Here is a 26966-nt window from a genome sequence, read left to right on the forward strand (position 1 = left end):
GAGAGACAGAAGCAGTGATAGTAGTGATAGTGGAGAACACAGAGCCACAGGCTTAACACTACACTACACACTTTTACAGAGTCTCTGTCTTATATCTGTGAGTTGTTTTATTATTATTTTATACTTTTAATTTTTACTGTTTGGAGCGCCGCTCTCGCCTGTGGACAGCTAGCGCTAACTGTGAGCCGGCTAATGTAGCGCTAGCGCTGCTAGCCTCCAGCCGGAGAGGTGAGTTACTCAGTTTCTGGTGTACAGAGAGTGATACAGAGAGTGATACAGACACAGAGAGTGTACATTACGCAGGCGTGTGAGGAAAAGTATTATTTCCTTGAGGTTTTTAACGTTGCTTCCTGCTGCTTCCTCAGAGTTTACACATTTGACTAGCTTTAGCTAAGCTAACTAAGCTAACGCTAGATCACTCAGCTGTTGGTCAGTGTCACTCGATATAACTTTATATAAGTTTATTAGTTATTAGAAACTTTTAAAGAAATTACTACAAGTAGCTAAACGTAGTAGATCATATGGTGTAAAGAAAGAATAAAGAAATTTTCCCACCACTACCAATCTGATTCAACATCTGATCTTAAAAACACAACAGTAAAACTAATAGAACATGAACACACCAACATTGTAATTTCAACTAGAAAAAATCCCCAAGTCTACGTATCCCGTTAATCTATGTATTAATTCTGAGTAGAACACCAATTAAGGTTATCTATTACTACTAGAAATAATAAAATAATTGACAGTCTGTTATTTTGACTTGTTAGATTGATTTTATGGATGATGGATGGATAGATAGATACCTTATAGATCCTGAAGTTTAGCAGTCAGTAGCAGTTACACACTACAGCACAATAATAAAAAGGGCAAGAATCTTTACAAGAAGATCCTTTCTACAGTAGTACATATCACTAAAGACAATAAATTAAACATGTTTATGCTGAAATGATTTGCCATATTAGCATTGTTTTGTGTGCTTTTGGCAGCAACTGGTTCACTAATAGACTTCAGAAGCTGAAAAAAACAAGCTACTTCCAGATTACAAAGTTTAGCACTAATCCAGAAAGAGTTCAATACTGCGTTAAACGTAGCAAAGGCCACATTTAAGGATATATTATAACAATGTTATTGAAAGTTACAATATTAATGCATTTGCTTTTAATAGAATTTGCTCTTAGATACACAAATATCGTCATTGTCCAATGAAAAACACTTATCTCTAAATAAGCAACTTTACAGGAGAGAGGAACGACCTTGTCAACTTTCAATGGAAGTCATTGTAAAAAGAGTTTATTTCAGGTAATTTTGAAGATTAGATTTCTATTAGTCCATTCATTAAAAAAAAATGAGGATGGTGTTTTTCACTGGACAGCAACGATATGTACATTTACCAGCCATAAATAAAAAAAAAACACAGAATCCATAAGCATTAATATGTGTGTCTGTGTTTTTTAGCCAGTTTGTCCAGATTAGCAATAGTGAGTTCAGACACTGATGTTGCACGAGAGGTCCTGGTTCACAGCATTCATCCTAGTTCACACCAAAGTTAAAAACCACCCAATAGGATAGTCTGTCTTCCACCAAACTTTACCACAGTTAGCGGCACAATGCAGTCAGGCAGGTAACGTTCTCCTGGAATTTGTTAAGCCCTGACTCATTCATCAGACTGTCTGATAGAAAACCATGATTTTTCACTCCTCAGAACATGTTTCCATTGCTCCACTGAATCTGGTGTTGGTGTGATTTATACCAAACCATTTGACAGTTGGCATTGTGCTTGGTGAGGTAAGGCTGGCCTACAGCTGCTCAGCCATTAAAAAAAACTCATGCCATGAAGCTGCTGGCACAGTTTTTGGGCTGATGTTAATTCCAGAGGAGGTTTGGAGCTCTTATTGAGTCAATTATTGAGTCAGTTATTGAGTCAGCAGAGCATTGGTGACATTTATGCAGCATGCGCCTCAGCACTCTGTGACCTCGCTCCCGCCCTGCTTTATGGCCGAGTTTCTGTGGTTCATAAACTATACTTCATATATATACTTGACTTTATACACCTGTATCAATAAGACTAAATGAACCACCTGAATTCAATGATAAAAAAGCTTGTATAGATTACAGTATTTTTTACACTATAAGGCACACTGTATTATAAGGCGAACTATTAATAAACATTTATTTTCTGGTCTATTTTCAAACATACATAAGGCGCACCGGATTATAAGGCGCTTTATAAGAGACACTATAAGGAACTTTTAATTCAGCAGGTCTCGCCTATTTAGCCGTAGCTAAATAAGTTAAATAAAAGCTAGGCTAAGTAAACAAAACTGTAATAAAAAAGACTTTCTTTTAAATTCAAACAAGCACTGGATGTTAATCTACACAGATTTCTCTCCTGAAAACTTTCTCCAGCACTAAGGTTGTAGCGTTAGCCTTGGCGACTAACCACTAGCGTTAAATGTTAATGTTAATGCTAATGCTAATGCTGCTGCACCCAGCCTTAGTGGAAATCTGGAAATCTAAGCTAACTGTAAATAAACAGAAGTGCTTTACTCACCCAAATAAACAGTTTTCAGGAGAGAAATCTGTGTAGATTAACATCCAGCACTCGTTTGACTTGTCTGACTTGTCTGAAATGGTTTTTTTATAAGAATTACAGTTTTGTTTACTTAGCTTAGCTTTACAGGTGAATGCTAAATTCTAAAGAAGGAAAACATGGCGACACCACTGTTCCTTACTAGTATCACATAAAATACACCTTATAATTCGATGCACCTCATAGTGAGGAAAATGCTGTATAGAAATACAAAGTGCTCAGTTAAACTAAAAAAAATTGAATAATGGTCATGATGAACATGATGTTTCTCTCAGATATTCTCTTAGATTACATAAAAAAAATGGAATTACATTTGTGCTTCTGATAACTTGCTCAGGCCAACAAGTTGTGCACAGGGCATCTTGGGATACAACACACAATACATTGTTTTTTTTATCTGGAGTGATTTTTAATGAGCGTTTTGACCTTGTTCTTCTTGCCAACAGATGGAACCTTGTGATCAGCATGATTCTTGGCATTGCCTTTCAACAGTTTCAAGTTAAAGCATAACTGTGGAGAATCATCTTACAGTACATAAAGTAAAACAGGCACCTCAACATTCCAGAGGAAGTACACAGTAAGTTCTATCTCTTCCTAAGACAAGATCTCTACAAATAAACATCCAAGGCAAGGTTAGAGTGGGTTTGCTATTTTTTATTAGTTTTATTTTTTATTAGTGCTTGGTTTTAGTTGTTTTTTTTATTAATTCTAGTATTAGTTTGAGTTTTTTCATACTTATTTATGAGGTGTAGGATTTAAAAAGGTGTTATGTAACAAAACTCAACCAAAAAAAACATTGAAAAAATATTCAGTTACAGTGAAATAACCAACTGTCCACAAAACTGTAACAGTCCACAATCTAGCAGCCTTAAGTGCAAAAAATATATGTAAAACCCAATTAACTCTACAGGTTTCATTCATTTTCACCAAAAATTTAAGCTCAGAAGTAAAGTAGGAAATGGACACCCAGCACTAGATACAAATACAGCTTTTTACCATGTTAGTGTAGAGCTAACTATACTGTACCTCACATATATAAAATCAGAAAGGGAACACAGCTGTCTGAAATACATTTCTTTCAGAGTGTGTGAGAGAGAGAGAGCAAGAGAGAGAGAGAGAGAGATTTATCAGTTCATCCTTCCGCTTGGGGTGTTGAGAGTGTAGCTGGTGAGCTTATCCTGCTTTTCCAATTAACTTATAGCTGTATGGTGTTTATTCGACATACTGTATCACCTATTTCACTATAGGACACGTGCTTTTATCTCCCTTGTGCTCATATTCTAATCCCGTACAAACATTTCTGCAGCTTCTTAAAGCACCACTAGGTAGGATTTCCTTGATATTTGATCTTTTTAAAGAAGTAAAATTACAGCTTGAATCTCACTGTAAGACTCTGTAAGTTTTCCGAGGCGGCCGCGACCAACGCTCGCGAGAACTGCGACCTGCTTTCCGACCTTTAGTTCTAACAGTTCTATAAGGACTACTGGTTCATTCTTTACTGAAAGCTGGAAAGAGACCGAATATGTCTGTGAAAGCCAGAAAACGAGAAAGAGAAACTAATCCGCCTGAAACATTTATTACACTCTACAACTGTAGGGGCAGCACACGAGCACAAAATCTCAATCCTACCTAGTGGAGTTTTAAGTGTTTTCTGTAGTTATTTCACGGCTAGCGCGAGCAGTGTATACAGAAGGACTGTCACGGGCCGTACAGCGTTGCTCGCCACCCGCTGTAAAATTGCTTGAGTGGATATAAATAGTGCTTATAAATAAATTAACAAACATAAAAACGAAGGGTATTCTATCTGTAGTTTTATTTTTTATTTTTTAATTACCGTTTAATTACCATTCTATTAGTTTCAGTTAAGAAAAATGTTTTTTCACTTTCAGTTTTGGTTATTTCATTCGTTTTCGTTACCGATAATATCCTTGGTGACGACCAATGTAAGACACTACACATCAGCATATTATTTGCAGTATTGTGCTGATTTCTTTTCTCGGTCTCTAAAGGGCAGTGAGAAACTCCAGCAGTATTGTTTTGTCAGTCTTTCTGTCATGTGACACTTGACCTGCTCCTGTGTGTTTCTGTTGTATCCAGCCAAAAACAGAAAAAAACAGTTTACAACTTTCATAAAGTCATATTGCATGTTTACTGTTCTATTGGACTGTGATCATGTGACACCAGGAAGCGCTTATACAGCAGATCATGTGATTTTTGTCACTATTTGACAAGCAAAGTGAAGATTTCCTCTCTGTCTCAGTCTTCTCTATTCCACTATCCAGGTGCCTGAGACAAGAACAGGAGAATAAAGGAAAGGATGGCCCCTCTGTTTCTTTTTTTTTTATCTTTCTGTGGACTGATGCCTGTGGCATTATGTGTGCCGCCCATTTGGACCCAACCTGAGCAGGTGCACATATCATATCCAGGTAAGATTTGCTTTTCTTAATGCATTATTTATTGGTCTCAATTTGCAGACTTTTGTTTCTTAAGGGTTTTTATAAAATGCAGGAACATATGCTGGCTCATGCTGGTTAAAACTGGTTAGGTATTGATGTGTCACATCACTTATTTTCCTTATATTATTATTATATATTATAATAATCAATTCATAACTACAGTTTCTGTTTATCAAACCACCATTGTTGCTTTTTAATAGCTTGAGTTGTGTATTATGAATCCATACATAAATACAGCATTACTTTTAGCTATTTTGCAAATATCATTGTCCAGAGCATGCTTTTAAACATTTCAACAGTAGATGGCACAATAGTACTACAAAGGAGCATTATCAAGAACCTTAATCCTTTCAGACCTGAATTATCTCCAGTGATGGAAAAAAAAAATGCACAGAAAAGAAGACTTTTACTATGAAATCTTTACAGCACATAAATCCAATTAACTAACATAATTAATAGTGTTAGTGCAGAGCTTTCAGACCTCAAATAATGCAAAAAAAACAAGTTCATATTCATAAAGTTTTAAGAGTTCAGAAATAATCAATATTTGGTTTTCATGCATCTTGGCATCATGTTCTCCTCCACCAGTCTTACACACTGCTTTTGGATAACTTTATGCTGCTTTACTCCTGGTGCAAAAATTCAAGCAGTTCAGTTTGGTGGTTTGATGGCTTGTGATCATCCATCTTCCTCTTGATTATATTCCAGAGGTTTTCTATGTGGTAAAATTAAAATTTTAAGTGGTCAATTTTTTTTCAGAGCTGTATAATTGACTTGAGTTGCATTTATATGATTAAAAGTATTTGGTGAAGTTCATGAAGAAAAAAAAGTAAATTTTAGCCTGATTTATTGATGATTTTGCTTTACATAAAAAATCCAGGCTGACAAATTACATGTTAAAATATTAAAAATGTCCCATTTTTGCACATAACAAACTGTCAGCCTATATTTACCCTAATAATACGATTCTAAACCCTCCCCCATTACATTGCTTTTCCTTTAAGTCATATTCTGATGCACCTTAATTTACAAAATAAATGTACTGGTAAAAATAACACTTAATAATTGAATGAATAAACAAAACATTCAGTAGAATTAATGTTGACGCTTCTGATATTTATGTTTATGTAGCTGAAAACTAAGTTGTGCATTTATCTTTTGGGAAAACAGGCGCTGTTTTGTCTCTTGACTTTACTTAGATGTTCCACACATCTTTATCAGCTGAAATAAACTGTAGGCAATGTGCTTTTTGGTTTGTTTTTCCCCCCACAGGTGTAAAGGGATCAATGGTGATCACTTGGACAACCTTTGATAAGACAGACAGCATGGTGGAGTATAATCTGTGGGGTGGGAAGCTCTTTACTCAGTCTGCAAAAGGAATTTCCACACTGTTTGTTGATGGAGGGACAGAGAAGAGGAAACTGTACATTCATAGAGTCACCCTGTCAGATCTGAGGCCTGGGTCTACATACGGTAAGCATTTGAGATGGAAATATCAATAAGCTATGTATCTGCATTGTCCGATTTTCAGCCTAAACATGTGATTGTTGAGCTGACAGTTTGTATACCTCATACTGAGAGCAGGTCAGTAAATATGATTCATTTATCATGCCTTAATGACTGGAACCTGAAGTTCCTCATTTAGTTGCTATTTGTCAATAAACAGCCTGTGCATGAACACAGAAACCAGTGTAGCAATCTGCTCCATGTGTGGAGTTAGTCTGGTGTTTTTTACTGCACTGTATGACTCCATAAACCATAGAAAATTACAAAAAACACACACAAAAAAACACACACAATGATGCATTAGAAAGCATGCATGCAAAGGTGGATATGTCTGAAAGAAAATCAAAAACCATAATTGGTACATCTCTTATATCTCTTATATGATCACATTTGGTCCATCCAGCTTTTATTAGCTCACCTGAGTGGATTTTAAAACAAGTTGCTCAAGGTGATGATCCTAAAACTAGTGTATATTCTGAGAAACAGAAGAGAATGTTTACTCAGTCCAGTGGAAACATGTCAATTACCGTATTTTTCACACCGGATTACAAGGAGCACTGTATTATAAGGCTCAGTATCAGTGAACGTCTATTTTCTGGTCTATTTTCATACATAAGGCGCACCTAATTATAAGGCACTTTATGCAACACTAGTAAGGAACAAGGGTGTAGCCATGTTTTCCTTCTAATTCAGCAGAGCTGGAAAGCTAAGCTTTAATTGAACTGTAGAACTGTAATTCTTAAAAAAAAAAAAATTATGAGCACTAGATGTAAATCTACACAGATTTCTCTCCTGAAAGCTGTTTATTTGGGAGAGTAAAGTGCTTCCCTTTATTTACAGTAAGCTTAGATTTCTAGATTTCCACAAATGCTAGCCACGGTTAGCGGCTAATGCTGCCCTACAGCGCTACACTGAGGAACCCTGAGTGTTCCTGTAAGCCAGGGAGATATTAGCTAGCGGTTCGTCCCACGTAGCTTGTTTTAACACGGTAAACACACAGACTACAGTCCGATAATACTCACCTCTAAACAGCAAAAGAGCTAGCGCTTAGCACGGTTAGCAGCTAATGCTAATGCTGCTCCAGCAGTGCTAGCTGGGGTTAGCAGCAGGCTACAGGCCGACAATACTCACTTCTGAATGGGAAAGAGCTAGTGCTTAGTGTGGTTAGCAGCTAATGCTAATGCTGCTGGAGAACTAAACTGAATATCCTGTATAACTCTGTACTTCAGCCGAGTGACTTAATACCTGACTGGTAGAATTTATTCATAAGGAGCACCGGATTATAAGGTGCACAGTACAATTACTGATTTTTAAAATTAAAACTCCTATATTTTCTGTGTGTGTTTTCTATACAGTCTATCACTGTGGCAGTGAGGAAGGCTGGAGTGATCTTTTCTACTTTACTGCTCTAAACGAGAGTGCCAGCTTTAGCCCCAGATTTGCTTTGTTTGGTGACATGGGCAATGAAAACCCTCAGTCACTCGCCCGACTGCAGAAAGAGACCCAGGCTGGGATGTACGATGCCATCCTGCACATAGGTAAGCCTCAGAGATACAGCTCTGAGAAAAATAAGAGACCACTTAAAAATAATGAGATTCTTTGATTTTACCAAATTGAAAACCTCTGGAATATAATCAAGAGGAAGATGGATGATCACAAACCATCAAACCACCAAACTGAACTGCTTGAATTTTTGCACCAGGAGTAAAGCAGCATAAAGTTATCCAAAAGCAGTGTGTAAGACTGGTGGAGGAGAACATGATGCCGAGATGCATTAAAAAAAAACTGTGATTAAAAACCAACCAGGATTATTCCACCAAATATTGATTTCTGAACCTTTAAAACTTTATAAATATGAACTTTTTTTTTTCTTTGCATTATTTGAGATCTGAAAGCTCAGCATCTATTTTGTTATTTCAGCCATTTCTCATTTTCTACAAATAAATGCTCTAAATGAGAATATTTTTATTTGTAATTTGGGAGAAATGTTGTCTGTAGTTTATAGAATAAAACAACAATGTTCATTTTACTCAGACATAAACCTATAAATAGCAAAATCAGAGAAACTGATTCAGAAACTGAAGTGCTCTCTTAATTTTGTTCAGAGCTCTATTTATATACACAGGATTATATAGAGATTTAAGGTAAATTGCTGAAACATGCTGAAGTATATACCTTTGATCTGCCAACAAATGTGCATAACAATACATTTATCATTTTATAATGTTTAAAATGAGCAGTATTTACAAGGTTTCTCAGGATTTATGGAAGTTAGAAGTCCGTTTTTTTCTACATAATAGAACAGTCAATCTATTTCCATGCTAGAGCAGGGGGAGTAGGGAGAGGAAATTGTTGTTTATAATGTTTATAACTGAAAATCTATTAATCAATACATGAAGCTAATGTGTTCTGTTTATTGTGTGTTTGATGTGCTTGATTTGTAGGGGACTTTGCCTACGACATGCATGAGGTACAGTTACTTACATCACTTGTTTTAATGAATTCTCCACTAGTTTAGAATGTGTATTTATATATGCATCATCAGCACATGGCAAAATTAGCGATGTTCCCCCGTTATTTACCGTAAAAAGCTCTTCTTGTGTGGCCTACGTTCTAATATATACAGCCAGTAGCTTGTCTAAAAAAGTCATAACTGTGAAAACAAACCGCATATAAGTGGCTGTTTATGTTAATGGTCAAATTAGTGGAAACACTTTAAAGGCCAATTACAAGTGTACAGAATGTGCTGTAAGTTAAACACAGTCTGGATCTTGGTAACGTTTATTCCAAACGTGCAGTGAAGATGGAGATAAAAGTGAATTACTAGAATCAATATACCATATTTTTTGCACTATTATTAAAAAGGCCTATATTCAGGAGTGGTCTTATTTTTATACATAAGGTGCACCGGATTATAAGGCACATTTTAAGAGACACTATAAGGGACTTCTAATTCAGCAGGTCTCGCCGTTGGGAGGTGATGAGGGGAGATAGCTAACTAAGTTGAGTAATGCTAAGCTACGTAAACAAACCTTTATCAAAAATTTTGGTTAATTAACACAGATTTCTCTACTAAAAACTGTTTATTTGTGTGAATAAAGTGCTTCTGTTTATTTACAGTAAGCTTAGATTCCCGAATTTCTCCATCACTAAGGCTGGAGCATTAGCATTAGCGGCTAATGCCGGCTGACAGCGCTACACTGAAGAACCCTGAGTGCTCTGATAAGCCAGGGAGATATTAGCTAGCGGTTTGTCCCACGTAGCTTGTTTTACACGGTAAAGGCGCAGGCTACAGTCCGATATACTCACCTCTGGATGACGAAAGAGCTATTTTAAAACAAGCTACGTGGGGCAAACCGCTAGCTAATATCGGCCTGGCTTACTGCAACACTCAGGGTTCCTTAGTGTAGCACAGTTGGGCGACATTAGCTGCTAACCACAGCTAGCCTTAGTGGAAATCTGGAAATTTAAGCTTAGTGTAAATAAATGAAAGTGCTTTTACTTACTGAAACAAACAGTTTTCAGGAGAGAAATCTGTGTAGACTTAACCTAAGCTGAATTAAAAGGAAAACATGACGACATCCCTGTTCCTTACTAGTGTCGCATAATGCACCTTATAATTCTGTGCTCCTTATAGTCCGTAAATTACGGTAACCTGTTTATGTGGAGACTAATGATATATTGCTACCACACAGAGGTCGTGAACCCCAGTTCAATTAAAAAAATAGTACATAATGTGATCACAGATGTTCTTTTAGATTCCTGTCTCTGCATTTTTACAAGACTTTCCAAACATTTTCCACATATTTTAATGGTATTCTGCTAACCTTTGTCATGAAATCGCTATGTCCCTCTAATAGAGTAAAATTGCAGTAGATAGCATCATAAAAGTGCAAAGGTCTGTACACCGCAGTACATCCAGTTCTGTGAACATCTCCGTTCCACCACTCCCCAGATGTCGTAACTAGAAAAACAGAGCAGGCGCTGTCAGAAAACTCATTAGGAGCCCTAAAATTCAGCAGCACACCATATTTTGTACTGTTTTTATGCCGCAATTGCCTCTATTAAAATATTTTTTCAAAGCGGTGGGTTCGGATTTCATCAGGCACGTTTCCTTTTACTTTTTTGCATAATGATAGGGCATCTGGAGAAGTTGCCTGGAAAATTGATTTAGCCTAATGGCAGGCCTAGCTTTTAGGGCCTTCTCTCCTGACTGCACTTATAACTTGCGTTCTGCCATCACTGAGGTTTCTCAGTCAAGCTCGCTGACAGTTTACTCGCTGCCATCGCCCTCAAGAAAAAGGGCATCAGTCAGACTTATGGCTAATCATTAATGAAAATTGCAGCATTTAAGCTGTCAGCATTCTTTAAGGCAGATTCAAGTATTTTGCTAATTTCGAAGCTTTTAAGGATTAGCTGCTGCCTTTCTTCTGGTTAGTAATCACTAATATCTTTACTCATAATATTTTCTCATGTCTGCGTATTTTGCTATTTTGCACAATTTGTTTTTAAGGACAATGGAAGAATTGGAGACGAGTTTATGAAACAGATCGAGTCCATCGCTGCCTATGTTCCCTATATGACCTGCCCCGGGAATCATGAGTGGGCCTAGTAAGTATTCTAGTCTTTCTGCTTCTTTTGTTCTCATCTAGACTAAAATACCAGTTATATTAGGTTTGTTATGTATAGTAGGTTTGTTGTGCATCCTAACTTTAATTTCTGTTGTGATTGAAGGTTTTCTCATATAATAATAAAATAAAATCTAAGTTAATTTAGTATATTATAGATTTGTCTAGGACAGGCCTCGCAAACGGTTCCTCATGTGCTACAAAAGTAGGCTCAAGTCGATTTTCTCATTTATATATTGTATTTTTTGCACTATAAGGCCAAATTAAAATTCTAATTTTCCCCAAAAAATGTGTGCCTTATAATCTGGTGCACCTTATATATGAATTTTACCAGTCAGGAATTAAGAAGCAGTTAAGCTTCTAAGTTAAGCAGCTGAAGTACAGAGTTATACAGCAGTTTCAGTTTGGTTCAGAGGTGAGTATTATCAGCCTGTAGCCTGCTGCTAACCCCGGCTAGCACTGCTGAAGGAGCATTAGCATTAGCTGCTAACTGCGCTAATCGCTAGCTCTTTTACCGTTCAGAAATGAGTATATCGAACTGGAGCCTGTGGAAGCTATGTGGGCCAAACCGCTAGCTAATATCGCCCTGGCTCACCTGAACACTCAGGGTTCTCCAGTGTAGCGCTATTGGGCAGCATTAGCTAACTAGCGCTAGTGGTTAGCTGCTAATGCTAATGCTGCTGCACCCAGCTTTAGTCAAAATCTGGAACTCTAAGCTTACTGTAAATAAACAGAAGCACTTTACTCACCTAATAAACAGTTTTTTTTAGCTTTTATCTTTGTTTCGTTTTTTAAATCTAGATCTATTGCATAATTATTTATTTTTTGCCAATTATCTTGTGATTTTTGCCAGTCAGCAAGCCGATTATTTCCTGGTGAAGGACAATAAGGGCAATCAAAGCCAGCGACAGCTTGATCCTAAAATAAAAATGTTTCAAAATCCAACTCTATGCTAATTCTAATGAATTCCTTTAATTAATTTGTGAGTATTTGCATGCTATCGCTAAAATAATGGCAGTACACTGGAACATTTAGATCATTGATCACTCTAAAATAAACTCAAAAAAGGCACTGTATGCATTTTATTTAAAGCCTGCAAAAAATATTAACATTTTTACCTCCCCTGATGTAGTTTAACAGCTATTCTTTCTGTGGGAACAGCCCTACTTTCTCTTTATAGTTAGTAAAATTGATTTTATTTACATTCCTTGTTTTATTAATTGCAGTATAAGTCTGGTGCTGTTGTGTTGATGTGATGACATGACCTCTGAAGCGCCGTTTCTTTAGATAAACAGCCAGTCTGAAGTCTAGACAATATCTTTTTCAGATCTGCCCCAGTTCTCCCCGTTCTCTACTTTAGCAGCATTCCTGTCCACTCATATCTCAATTGCTCTGTCATTAAAACGGTTTTTGGCAGAGTTTAAATACATATTCCATAAACATATAAAAAGTTGTCTGTCTAAACTCTGACTGTTCTCATGGGCTGCTGCTACTGTCTGGAGGAAAAAACGTCTTAGTCAGTGCAGATTCAGAGCGTTTCTCGAATTTTTGCTTTTCTTTTAAATTTAGACATGAATCACTTGGTGTTCTGTGGGTGAGACTGAGAAAAGAGACACTTAGCAAAGTAACCAATGTAAATAGAGGCTATGAGGGTCGGTCAGTTTCTTTCCATTCTTACTAACAGTGAATGATGCCAAAAATGCTTTTCTCAAAAATTTCAGTACTTCTCTTTGTAATTATGTGCTCTTCTGCTCACAGTAGTGAACCAAAAAACCTATTTTGGCAGTTAAGCTACCCCTTGTATAAGAAAAGTGTATTTAACTATATATATATATTTTTTTAAGTATACTTTTAGCATTCAAATTAATATCTACTTAAATGCATACTAAATTATATATTTTGGAACAACTTATGGCAACTTAAGTATATTTCAATTGTAATTACGCTATATTTAAATACAACAAGTACAATAAAAGCATTTTATATATATTTTTATTTATATTTTATATATATTGTATATCTTCTTCATACTTAAGTAGATTTAGTGTGTGTTTTTCCTTAAACACCCTTTTTAATACACTTGAAGTATATTGTAAATGTAGTACTTTGCGTACTTATGCACATATTGTGTATTTTGTGTAAAAAAAACGATATTAAGTATATTAAATAGCAAATGCACTTTTAGGACCGTATTTCTTGGACTATGAGGTGCACTTAAAAACTTAAAATCCTTTAATTTTCCCAAAAATTGTCAGTGCGCCGTATGTAGGATTTTTAATGTTTTATGTTATATGTTATAATTTAGTTTTATAGTTTAGTTCTCCAGCACAGAGACTCGAGACTGGAGCAGTATTAGCATTAGCTGCTTACCGTGCTAAGCGCTAGCTCTTTCACCTTTCAGAGGTGAGCATTATCAGACTGTAGCCTGCTTTTAACCTTGGCTAGCATTGCTGGAGCATCATTAGCATTACCTGCTAACCGTGCTTAGCGCTTGTAGCTCTTTCGCCATTCAGAGGTGAGTATATCAGACTGTAGTCTGCATGTTTTCCATGTTAAAACAAGCTACGTGCGATGAACCGCTAGCTAATATCACCCTGGCTTACTAGAACGCTCAGGGTTCCTTAGTATAGTGCTGTCTGGCTAGCTTTAGTGGAAATCTAAGCTTACTCACCCAAATAAACAGTTTTCAAGAGAATAATCTGTGTGGATTAACATGCAGCAATTGTTTGAATTAAAAAAATAATAAAATGCGCCTTATAGTGCGAAAAATACGGCATTCTTTACCTAATTTAACACACCTTTAAGGCTCTCAAAAGACTTTTGTGTAGCTAAATTATTTCAAATGCAACATTTTTTGTGCATTTCATTGCATGTCTGTGTAAAAGCTTACGACATAGTTGTGAGACCTAATTAAAAGGCCTCTTTTCAAACGAACCAAAAAAGAAACATAATCCTATATTTAGTTTACCATTAACCCTATATTTCATCGTTAAAAAAAAGCCTGGAGCTGTGTGGAAAATGTCCAGCAAGCTTTTCCACCAGTGCAGTGCAATGGTTTGGAGAATTGAGGTTTTCTGCCAGCGGTGATGACATGTTTATTTTACGTTCAAAACAGCCCCGGATCTTCAGGATGGCCTTCATACTGCCGAAACTCTTTATGCAGATCCACTTTCGTTTATTCTGTTACGGTGTTGTTTTACAGCGGCTGAGGGTTAAGTTAGGGTTACATGCTGCTCATGCCGTGTGCCCATGCACGCATCTGTAGGTCTGTAAGAGTTGAGTCCATGGTTGTATGGAAACTTAATAGACTGAATTGACGATTGACGTTTAAGTTCTCTATAGAATATGAACTGCTGTGCCAAAAGTTAAGGGACAGCAGTAAATAAAAGCATGACGTCAGGCATAGGTTGGGGACGACCAAAGAGTTCAAGCATGGCCTGTTGGTGGGTGCCATAGTTGGAATATTCCTTTTCTGATGTGGTGCAGGCATATTTTACATTCCTCGAGCTAGTGCTGGAACTAGTAGCTCTCCAGCCCAGAGGGTTGTTGAACCCAATTGCAGAACAGTTGATCTCAGATCTGGCAAACCCAAGGAGAAAGAAAAAAATAGAGGTCCAATACACTACAGTTGCCCTGGCTAGTGAATTGGGACACGACCAGGAAAAGAAAACACCCTTATAAGGAGATAGGGAACTCAAGAACGGGCGTAAAAACGAGAACGGGCAGAAACTAAAGTCAAGCCGAGCGCGACAGAGAGAAAAAGGGAAGGAATATAAACAAAAGCTCACCAGAGAAGCTTTCTAGTTTTTTTTATAGTTTAAACAACCTCACAGGCCAGATGTTTCCTGCCAATTTCATACCCCTGCTTTACTGCATACAATTTAATTAGTGATTTCATACCATTCTGCTTTCTAACATTGTAGTTTTTCATCGTGCTGCTTACAGATTTCACATATACCTGTACATCTCTGAGACGCTTACTGGCGCTCACTTCCATGACTTTGAAATTTGGGAAAACATAGGAAAATTTAGCACCTCTGCTGGATAGAAAGTTCCTAGAAAGACGTTTCTTTCCAAGCTTTATGTCCAAATAAAATATTTGACCGTCAGGTTGGCATGTGCTTGGCTAGGCCTGGTGCGCACCTCTGGCTGACTGAAAGAACACACGCCGGGCGTTTCATCACGCGCTCAGGTGTTTTTGGGGAGAGCCGTTGATGTTGGTGCTCAAAATATATTTTCCTCTATTTCTTCCAGTAACTTCTCGCACTACAGGAACCGCTTCAGCATGCCAGGCCAGACAGAGAGCCTTTGGTACAGGTAAGACCTCCAGTTTTTCTTCAGTTCCCTTCCCACTGCCTCCATCCATCAACTACCTGTTTATGTCCAGGACATATTTTCAGATTTTCTCCTCTTACGTAATAATGGGTATCATCTTTAAGCGAAATACCAAAGACCTGACAACCCAAAGCAGCGCTGCTCTGCATCAAACCCTGATCTGCGCTGTGCGTGAGAGGAAGGCGAGGGGAAAGTGAGTTAACTGGTGGTGGGTTGAGCTGCAGAGTAGTAAGATGAGCTGCTGTTAGACCACAAGCATGCAGTCATGTCTTCCTGTTTAGAGCAGGCGAGCTCCACTGAGGTCTCATCCATCACATCTGCTGGTCAGGAATGGAAGCGTTCTTTTTAGTGTGAAGGTTTACAAAATGCAAGTACCGTATTTTAAGCAATTAAAGTTCTTTAATTTTCCCCAAAATGTTTACTGCGCCTTTCAGCGTTATACAGGAGTTTCAGTTTCGTTCTTATCTATCCACACCACAAAAATTCAGGTCACTGGTTAGAATCCCGGTCATGCAGCTCGCCATCAGCTGCCAGAGCCCGGTGAGAGCACAATTGGCCTTGCTCTCTCTGGGTGGGTACAGTAGATGGCATTCTTCTCTTTCCCCTCATCACTCCTAGGGTGATGTGGATCAGCACAAGGCTGCGTCTGTGAGCTGATGTATAAGAACAGGTGTTTCAGTTTAGTTTTCCAGCACCGAGACTGGAGCAGTATGAGCATTATTTGAAGTGGACGCTGCTCATAGGACACTGCTAACTGGACGACATTGGCTGCACAATTCTGATTCTCTTTAAACTTTTTTTTAGTTTTTTTTCTGTTTCTTTTGACATTGCAGCAAAATCTTATTGAGGCAACGTTCTGTCATTTCTTCAAATATTTCCTAATGGCCTTTATTCATTCTTCTTAACACAAGTGTTGCATGAATTATGATCTGGGCTCTAAAGATCTAAATATTGAATCATATTTTGGATAAATCAGATATACTGCTCTGGAAAAAAATAAGAGATCACTTAAAAATGATGAGTTTCTTTGATTTTACCAAATTGAAAACCTCTGGAATATAATCAAGAGGAAGGTGGATGATCACAAACCATCAAACCACCAAACTGAACTGCTTGAATTTTTGCACCAGGAGTAAAGCAGCATAAAGTTATCCAAAAGCAGTGTGTAAGACTGGTGGAGGAGAACATGATGCAATGACGCATGACGATTTAAAACCAGGGTTATTCCACCAAATATTGATTTCTGAACTCTATGAATATGAACTTGTTTGAGGTCTGAAAGCTCTGCATCTTTTGTTATTTCAGCCATTTCTCATGTTTTGTAAATAAATGCTCTAAATGACTATTTTTTTTTGTAATTTGGGAGAAATGTTGTCTGTAGTTTATAGAATAAAACAACAATGTTCATTTTACTCAAACATAAACCTATAAATAGCAAAATCAGAGAAACTGATTCAGAAACTGAAGTGCTCTCTTCATTTTTTCTAGAGCTGTATATCATAAAAATGAGTGTCATCCGAATAGAAAAGGTCACACTTGGTTTGGTTCATGCTGTTCACACAGAAAACACACTTGCGTTTGCATCATATTCTGCAAAAAATGGGCAATTTTTACCTGCTGTGAACATATGCTTGGTATAGTGAGTATGATACAGTGCTCTCTCCTCAGTCCAAACAGATTTTCACTTGCATCTACTCTAAATACTCTAAAATCATTGTTTCTTGTTATTCATTTTCATTTTCCGTTTCAGTCTGCCTGTAATGCGCTGTCCAGTTGTGTTTTTGGCTTGTGCTGAATCCTGGCAGTGCTCTGACTCCTTCAGATGGCTCGGATCAGAAGTCCTCATGCGATAAAGTTAGATAACTGATTAAAATGGCAGACTCAGTAAGAGATCATTCCCAAAATAAAATGAAACATTTTCTCCCTGCTGAACATTAGTGTGTCTGATATAATTAAACCTTAAATCCCCTGTGCTCCTCTGTGACACCAAGATTTAAACTACATGCAGAAGTATTTTGTTTAGATGATTTTAAGCACATTTACCGTGTTCTGGGCATGACCAGTAAAACATTTTGTACATAATTTTACAAATTAGACATCTTCGCTTCACTAAGCATTATAGTTTCGCTCCTGTCAGACTGGAAGCAGCGCCGAGGTTTCGCTTTAATAACACAGGAGCAGACGTTTCCAGCTGTTCTCTGGAACAGCTTCCCAGGGATAATCACTGGTAAAAAGAGGAGATAGCGGTTGCTATCGGAACAGTGTTTTTGTTTATAGAAAGGCATTCATTGCTCACTTTTGCTTTCTGAAAGTACTTGAATGTGCTATGTCTGTGTATTAGTGTTAATTTCACTAAAGAAAACTATGATAAAAAAAAATCTGTTAACCTATTTTTTATGACGAAAACGAGAGGAAAACAAAAATAAATGAATGCTTGAAAACAAAAACTATGAAAAAAAATGTATTACACTTTTTGTCAAATAATAAAAACTTAGCGAACATGAAGACCTTATGAAATTATGATCCTTATGACCGGTGTTGTGTCAAATTCAGCACCCCCGCTAGGAAAAGCACCCTCTCACGACAGAGGCTGCAGGTGACATGATTATGATTATTTTTCATTATTTTGTACAAGCCAGCATAGCTTAGAACAGTATCTTGTGATTTTTTTTTTTTACATTTTCCAAGTAAATTAAAGGCAAGAAGACGATGTGTGCGGTGCTTTTCCTGGCAGGGGTGCTGAATTCGGCACAACACCGATCATAAGGAAAAAGCTCTTTTTCCACATTTATAGGAGCAGCTGCGCTACCATTAAAACTTAAACTCAAAATATGTGGCGTGCATCTCGTTACCAAGATATTTAGAAAGGTGGGCTTGTTCATTAGACTAAATTAGACTAAAATGTTGATATAACCAAAAGACAAAAATGTGACTAATACTGTAACGCATTTTAGTTAAAAGATTAAGACTAAAACTAAATCAAAATCACCTGTCATATTTAACACTGCTGTGTATGTGTCTTGCAGCTGGAATATCGGGTCTGCTCACATTATCTCCTTCTCGACTGAGGTCTACTTCTACCTTGAGTATGGATTGGATCTTCTCTTCGAACAATACAAGTGGCTGCAGAGTGACCTGGAGGTTTGACTTAACACCAACATACTGGTGGTCTTATACTGTATGCTTAATTACATTTTCTGACATATTTTCAATGTTTATTAAGTGTGTTGGGACAGAGGTGTCAGGTAATGAAGTACTAATACTAAATAGAAATATTGGTTATCTATACTTTTATATCTATACTACACTTTTTACTTCTACTTGTTACATTTTCACCCAATTATCTAAACTTTCTACTCCTACATCTGTCTGTTCTTTAGGAGGCGAACAAACCAGAGAACCGAGCAATACGGCCCTGGATCATCACTATGGCACACCGACCCATGTACTGCTCTGATGATGATCATGATGACTGCACAAAGTTTGAGAGCTTTGTAAGAAACATTTCTGGGTTTGAGTTTCCGGGTTTAATGGCACAATGTGCAATGGCAACGTATACGCTAGATCTTTGACCATCCAACATTATCGGGCTGTAGCCTGCTGCTAACCCTGGCTAGCACTGCTGGAGCAGCATTACCCACTAACCGCTAGTTAGTATATTGTACTGTAGTCTGCACGTTTAACGAGTTTAAACAAGCTATGTGGGTCAAACCGCTAGCTAATATCACCCTGCCTTACCGGAACACTCAGGGTTCCTCAGTGTAGCTCTGTCGGGCGGCATTAAGCTGTTTTTTTTAGGAGAGAAATCTGTGTAAATTAATATCCGGCGCTCGTTTGACGGTTTTGTTTACTTAACTTAGCTTAGCTTAGCTTTACAGGTCTTGCCACTCAGAGGTGAGACCTAATAAATTGGAAGGAAAACATGGTGACACTAGTGTTCCTTACTAGTGTCACATAATGTGTCTTATAATGCAGTGCGCCTTATAATAGGGCTGCACGATATATCATTCCAAGCAAGGGGAGTAATGTGAGGGTATTGAATTTATACTGCTTGATCTAGTATTTCATTCAAACCGTGACAGGATACATGGGTTATTGAGACAGGACTCTATATGTGAACAGGGTTTGCTGCTTTGGCGCCACACTTAGTTGTCTGTTGCCCACACTGGTCTATTTAAATGCAAATTCCATGCTCTTACTGCCTGCTCTTACTACTGTGTAATAGCCAGTGTGTGTCTCCTAAGTTCATAATTGGAAAAAGGTGCACTGACTGATTAAGTTCCAGTGTCTCTCCGCTAGTCAGCTTCCGCTAGTGTTATAAAGGTATGTGAATAACCTGACGTAAGCCTGTAAACGGTGTATACTGGTCTTGGAGGGGAAATGCTCGGTCATGCAGCATCTCAGGAGGTCTTCCTGTGTTACGTAAGGGAAGGCCGTTTGAAAGATTTGCACAGGGCTGCGTTTGTGGACGGGTTTAATGGCTTCTGAAAGTGACAATTTGGTCCTGAGCTGAGCTGATCTTCTACCTCCGACTGGAACATACTGAACACAGCTGTTTTAAATTGCATTTACTGCGCATCTCGTAAACTGGTCTCCATTAAGTTCAGTTCAGCATGCCCTTAAATCTAATTAGTTTTTATGTTCTAAACCAGCAGTAGATTTTACAGTGACTGGGAGACTGTCAGCACTACCGAAGCCGCTGTAATCCGTAATCTCCCTCTTTTTCAGGTACGGCTTGGCCGGAACGACACGAAACCTCCAGCCCCTGGCCTGGAGGATCTGTTTTATCAGCATGGTATCTGTTTAATGACCCCACTATGTCTGTCTCAGTATACTGCACACATATATCTTACAATCCTCTACTGCTGAATACATTCTGAGTCACTGGTTAAGCACTGTATGTAACTTATTTTCATGCCTATTAGTCTATTGCGCACGCGTTGTTAAAAAAAAGTGTTGGTAGTTTAGGAATATTTTAACGCAGATGAGTGTGGTGGTCTTGAAGTAAGGTGTGTTCAGGTAAATTTATGGCGTGTTTCTTGTACCCCGGTGATAGGAAATGCAGGTGCGCAACTGATTGATTAAAACCAGGACAACAGTCAACAGTTAGCCGCCCAATCTTGTCTGGATCACCGTGCGCACTGCACACTGCGCATTCCAAGCAAAATACCACATACCATCACTTCTTTTCCACAGCAAAAAAAAAACAAAAACAAAAAAACACCACGCCCAGAGCCTTCAGGAACCAACTATATAAAACAAATATTCTTAAAAATGTGCACAGCAACTTAAAGTTAATAATTGTTACTTAATAAAGCAGATATAGGCATTCTGTTCATTCTCACCCATTCTCTCTCACATCCTGCAGTTTCGGAAATCAAAAATTGAAAAGTGAAAATCACGTTTTATTTCACTTTGCTATTATTTAACTGAAATCTGCTTTTATATATTTTTTATATTTGTAAAACACTGAAGCACATGCAACAATAAAGAATAAAAAGAATAACTAATAAAATAACATTACTGTTCCCTTTAATGAGCTGCTGGCATGTGAAGTGTGAAGTGTGAAGTGACCAGTGCACTATAGAACGCTAAACTAGGGCCCTTGTTTGTTATTAGTTTTAGTCTAGTTTTAATTGATGAAAGCTAAAAACATCTTAGTCTTGTTTAAGTCAAACAAAACAGGTTTTATATTTAGTATTTGTCATATACCTGCTGATACCTGCTATCTCCTTTACTTAATTTATTCTGTATTACTGCACTACCTCATATCAATGGCTGATTACTTCCACACTTTGTATAGTTTTTGTATTTATATATTGATGTATATATTCTTCAAATTTCAGTTTAGAATCTTATAGTTTAGAGTCTTATATTTCCTACTGTGCTCTCTTGTTGCACTACCCCTATCTATCTATCTATCTATCTATCTATCTATCTATCTATCTATCTATCTATCTATCTATCTATCTATCTATCTATCTATCTATCTATCTATCTATCTATCTATCTATCTATCTATCTATCTATCTATCTATCTATCTATCTATCTATCTATCTAAAAGTATGCATTACGTATTTTTATGATTTTACTTTTTTAATTTGTGTTGTTATTATTTGAAGATAATTTATTGCTAAGGTTTATTAAAACATTAGCCTTTAGGTTTTGTTACATTCAAATTGTGCATTATAACATTCATTTCTTAACAACTATATTTCTTGAGACTCATTCAGTGAAAGTAACAGACGTCCTCTGCTCTCTGAGTATCAGTGAGAGTGTTTATTTGCAGCTGAAGACGACTCTATCTTGCCAGGCAGACAGTAATAGAAATCTCTCTGAACATTTCACCACAGTAACCCTGAAGGGTTTGGATCTCTCTCAGTGGAAGTTCCATAGAAAGTCTGTAATGTGTTTTGGAGCACTAGCTTTCAGCCTCAAAGCCACGATGAGTTCAGTTTATTATTTTGATGTCTGGATATGAGTGTGATCTGTTTATTTATTTGATGTCAGATGTGATTTGTGTGTTGTGTTGTTGCAGGTGTGGATCTGGAGCTTTGGGCACATGAGCATACCTATGAGAGGCTGTGGCCTGTGTACAACTACAAGGTCAGTGGGATTTGTAGTTCAATCTGAGGCTAAAGACACTAGATGAGTTGTGCTGATCATATTAAATGCAGATTAATTGTTATTATTGCACAGATGTTAATGAGCGTTTAGTCGCTGTTCCTGTTTCTCACAGGTGTATAATGGCAGTACTGATGAGCCATATGTGAACCCCAAAGCACCTGTGCATATCATCACTGGCTCAGCTGTGAGTATACATAAGAGCTTTTAAAGGGACATGTAGCTATAAGATAAAACTATATCCTACCCTAAAGACTCTCAGAGAGCATTATTAGGCTAATGTATTGTTTTCCTCAGGGCTGTCGAGAGAAGCATGATGGCTTTATTCCCAAGCCTCGGGACTGGAGTGCCTTCAGGAGCACTGACTACGGATACACGCGTATGCACCTCATCAACACTACACACATCTACCTGGAGCAGGTGTCTGATGATCAGGTAAAATCTCTGAGAAATTTGTTTAACAATTTTTAAAGGAATTATGGCAACATATATGGTTATTTAACGCTTGTGTCTGGTGTATCAGGACATATTTTAGGCTCATAAAGGCTCATAAAACTGTGTAAAAAATGTGTACACACACCCTAGACATGTTTAAATCAGATAGAACATGATCACTCAGACCATTTTATGCATTCAAGCCACATCTGTCTCTCCAAGATGCATTTAGTAACCATTCAACAACTATTAAACTTTTTATTCACTCATTTTGCATAATGGGCACAATTTGATTCCACCGCTGAGCTACAGACATCTGCGTGTAAGCATAGCGCTTTTGGCCAATCTGAGCGATTCATTTATGTTTTTATTTTTCATTCTTTTTGAACGCTCGGAGGAAAGCGCAGCGACTCAGTTCTGATACAGCAGCTCACAGATGCAGCCTTGTGCTGATCCACATCACCCTAGGAGTGATGAGGGGAAAGAGAGAGCACCATCTACTGTACTGTACCCACCCAGAGAGAGCAAGGCCAATTGTGCTCTCTCAGGGCTTCAGCAGCTGATGGCAAGCTGAATGCCCGGGATTCGAACCAGCAATCTCCCGATCATAGAAGCAGCGCCTTAGACTGCTTTAACAATCAGTGCCTCGTCAGAAACCTTATTAGTGATTAGACTAGGAGTGTGCAACTTCTATGACAATATAATATAGTCTACTGTGTTAATGTGATTTTTTTTTTTAAGTGAGATAATTGAGATTGTACATCTTTGTGTATAGAACCTGCCAGAGGGTAGCTTATGTCAGTAGATACGCTTGTTTTTTAATCCCCTATATAGAAGTACATTTTATATTTTGCACTTTTCCTTAATAGGGATGTTTTTTTGTTCATTTTTTCTTAAAATAAAATAAAATTGAAAGGAGCAGCTTGCTATTTGTATTTTTTTGTTGTCGTTTTTTCGTTTGCAATCATTTGCAAATTTAGCAGCTGTAAATGGTGCCATTTTTAATATTTTGCTGGCTCTAAAAAAATTCTGAATATAGCTGTCTTTTTTAGTTATGTAAGAAGTAAAAAATATTATCATAATCGAGATCTGCTTATACATAAAAAAAAAAAAAAAAAGTCTACTACTTGCTAGTCCTTAGTGTGGATGCATGTGATTAAAAATCATATCAGGATACAATCCAGATACAAGTCACATTACATTACCAGATGTAAATGGGGTCATAGAGTTTTTACAGTATTTTTAACTATTAGCAAATGTTTTACTTTTATTATTTTGAGTATTATCAACATTATGTTTTTCTTTCAGTGATGTTCAGTGTTTGTACAAAACTTGCACCATTAAACTCTTGTCTACAAGGCTTTCCAACTGACCTAAGAACTGATAATATGTGTTCTGTCCACAGTCTGGCAAAGTAATAGACAGCATCACACTGATAAAGGATGTTCATGGACCAGAGGCCTGGCGCTGAAGACCCTGCAGCTTTGGAAAGGTCACAGCAACCAAACCAAGCAAACACATTTTCTCAGGATGTTGCACTTTAAAAGCTTATTAAGGGAGAACTGCACATTTAACCTTTATCAGATGAACCAGTGAATACTACATTACTCTATGATGCAAGCAGGTTGAGGTATTTGTGGAGCTTTAATGAGATCACAAGGTTTAAAGAATGTATCTTGAAATCTCTTAAATCTTTTAAAATAGCATTCAGCAGATTCAGAATACCGTATTTTTCACATTATAAGACACACCGGTTTAGAAGGCGCACTATTAATAAACGTCTATTTTCTGGTCTATTTTTATACATAAGGCGTATTATGAGACAATAGTAAGGAACAGGGGTGTTGCCATGTTTAGTTTTCTAATTCAGCAGGTCTCGCTGCTGGATGGCAAGACCTGTAAAGCTAAGCTAAGTTAAGTAAACAAAACTGTAATTCTTAATAAATAAATAAATAAATCGGACAAGTCAAAAGAGCGCTGGATATTAATCTACACAGATTTCTCTTTTGATATCTGTTCATTTGGGTGAGTAAAGTGCTCCCATTTATGTACAGTAAGCTTAGATTTCCAGATTTCCACTAAGGCTGAGTGCAGCAGCATTAGCATTATTGCTAATTGCGAGCGTGTAATGCTAATGCTGCTCCAGTAGTGCTAGACAGAGTTAGCAGCAGACTACAACAGTCTTTCTTGATTATTTCTTACCTCAGAACAGCCAAAGAGCTAGCGCGGTTAGCGGCTAATGCTAATGCTACTCCAGCCTTGGTGCTGGAGAACTGGAACTGAAGCTCCTGTATATCTCTGTACTTCAGTGGAGTGGCTTTACTGCTTTTACAATGATGATTTTTGGTAAAATTAAAAGATTTTAAGTGCACCTTATAGTGCGAAAAATACGGTACACTTTAAATTAAAGATAAAATTTATTCATTAAAGATGTCTTAATTTTATACAGCTAGATCTGCTTATGTATCGATTTTAATCAATAGTTTTCTCTCTTACCTCTATTCGCTTGCTTTTAAACACTGTTATAAAAAAAATATCTCAAATTTTGTTATATGTATTAATCTTAACAGGGAAACTATGTACTGTATGCAACTTTATTGATTTTTTAGAAGCTCTTAAAACTCTGAAATAGAATACTGCTGCCTTTAACCTGTTGAAATTAAGTGCAATAAATTCCTTTTTTTTTATCAGTGTCTTGCAGAAGATGGACAGTCTTCATTTTCTTGCAGAAGTCATTTCCCTTGTAATACCTTCTTTAAGCCAAAGCTTGCACTGCCTCTGCCAGACGTCAGGCTTTTTCTTGGGCTCAGGAGATAACTGATCTGCTCTGGCTAATTCAGCCCCACAGACCCAAAATGTGCTTGGCAAGTAAAGCACCTTTTTTGGCTTTGATTGGCAGCCGTCTCGGAAAGTACGTTACATAACGTGGGCATATTTGTGGTTGGTGCAGACCTGCCAGTTAAACCTACACAGTGCTCCTCACAGTAACGCTCAAGTTCTTGACTGAATCATATTGTTAATATATTCATTTTAAATAACCCCAGACTGCTCAAATAGCTAACAACAGTACACACTTTTCAGTTAAACACACCTGTGGGCCATCACTAGGACCATCACTATAAGGCGTACTGGATAATAAGGCACATTTTATCTATAAATGTCTATTTTCTGATCTATTTTCTTACATAAGGCACATTATTATTATTACAGATTATAAGGTACATTATGTGACACTAGTAGTAAGGAACAGGGGTGTCACCATATTTGCCTTATAATTCAGCAAAGACCTGTAATGCTAAGCTAAGATAAGTTAAGTGAACAAAACTGTAAATAATAATAATTAAAAAAAAGCATTTTCTTTTAAAGTTGAACAAGCACTGAATGTTAATCTACACAGATTTCTCTCCTGAAAACTGCAGAGGAGTGGCTTTACTGCTCCTTACAACATGACTGGTAGAATTCATACAAAAGATGGCACCGGATTATAAGGCGTAATGACAATGATAAGTGCGCCTTAAAATATGGTAAGTATTAGAATAAAAGAATTGTGGGGCAGAGACAGAGTCATCCTTTAACTGATTTAGACTGATTCAGTCTATATATAGGTACTATATCCCTATCCCTATTTTGGCAACAGAAAACACAGGTGCGCCACTGACTGATTTGAACCGTGACAACACTCAGACGTCCATTTCCATCTTAGCAAGGTAGGTGCACACACAATTTTGGGTGTTTTGAGCGAGGCAAAAAAACTAAATTAATGCAAGACTGGATTGAAGTAATCTTGTGATATTGCTGAAGCTTATTGAAACAATGCCACAGTGAATGCGTAAAGCTGCAATGAAAGCTAAAGGCGGTCTAACCTAATATTAGAGCGTGTGACCTTTTTTTTTTTTTTTTTTTGAAACACTGACTTTTTAATAAGCAGTGGAAACTGTTTTTTCTTGTTCAGCCTAATAAATAATGAAAAATAATGAATAATACAAGCTCCTCAACAGAAGGGGATTGGTTAGTTTAGTTTAATTGAGCTCTGTTTTGGTGAACATTCAACCTCCTTTCAACAGCTCTGAGCTCACTTTTGTGTTTTGCTTTGTTTTTCTTTTTATATTTTTTTTGTATTTGGTCTTTGCTGTTTCCAAGGTTTGTGACCTCGTAGGTCAGGAATGCTCTGGATGCTGTTTGTGTTGATTTAAAGACAGCGAGTTCCACCATTTCTTCAGAATTTTCTTCATTATTAGTTTAAGCCTTCGAGGGTGGTCTGAGGAGAATTGAGCCCTTCTAGAGAAACTTAGTGATGTAAAACAGTGATTTTAATAACCAATCTGTACATTTTAAAGCTCTGAGTGCATTGTTTTAAATGTCAGGGCCCACATAATTCTACAAATGAA

The 26966-nt window shown here is 37.3% G+C and overlaps 2 protein-coding genes across 3 annotated transcripts in view; one reads left to right on the forward strand and one right to left on the reverse strand.

Annotated features, from left to right (window-relative positions):
* acp7 (acid phosphatase 7, tartrate resistant (putative)) lies at positions 1-25264 on the forward strand. Of its 2 annotated transcripts, none has more exons than XM_007257929.4 (15): positions 1-228; positions 3040-3170; positions 4854-5019; positions 6322-6522; positions 7911-8093; positions 9000-9025; positions 11069-11166; positions 15438-15500; positions 18545-18659; positions 18899-19012; positions 20247-20313; positions 22058-22125; positions 22259-22330; positions 22441-22578; positions 23984-25264. In XM_007257929.4, the coding sequence occupies exons 3-15, from the start codon at positions 4911-4913 to the stop codon at positions 24047-24049; spliced, it is 1320 nt and encodes a 439-aa protein (XP_007257991.1). In that variant the 5' UTR covers positions 1-228; positions 3040-3170; positions 4854-4910; the 3' UTR covers positions 24050-25264. The 2 variants fall into 2 exon arrangements, with proteins under 2 accessions (XP_007257991.1, XP_049319491.1); XM_049463534.1 differs by having other exon boundaries at positions 4876-5019.
* LOC103031026 (KATNB1-like protein 1) overlaps positions 1-26966 on the reverse strand; it is a 66472-nt gene that overhangs the window by 6627 nt on the left and 32879 nt on the right. The gene's annotated exons all lie outside the window — the stretch shown is intronic.

This window comes from Astyanax mexicanus, chromosome 14 (genome assembly GCF_023375975.1).
Source record: "Astyanax mexicanus isolate ESR-SI-001 chromosome 14, AstMex3_surface, whole genome shotgun sequence".
In the NCBI taxonomy this organism is placed as follows: Eukaryota; Metazoa; Chordata; class Actinopteri; order Characiformes; family Acestrorhamphidae; genus Astyanax; species Astyanax mexicanus.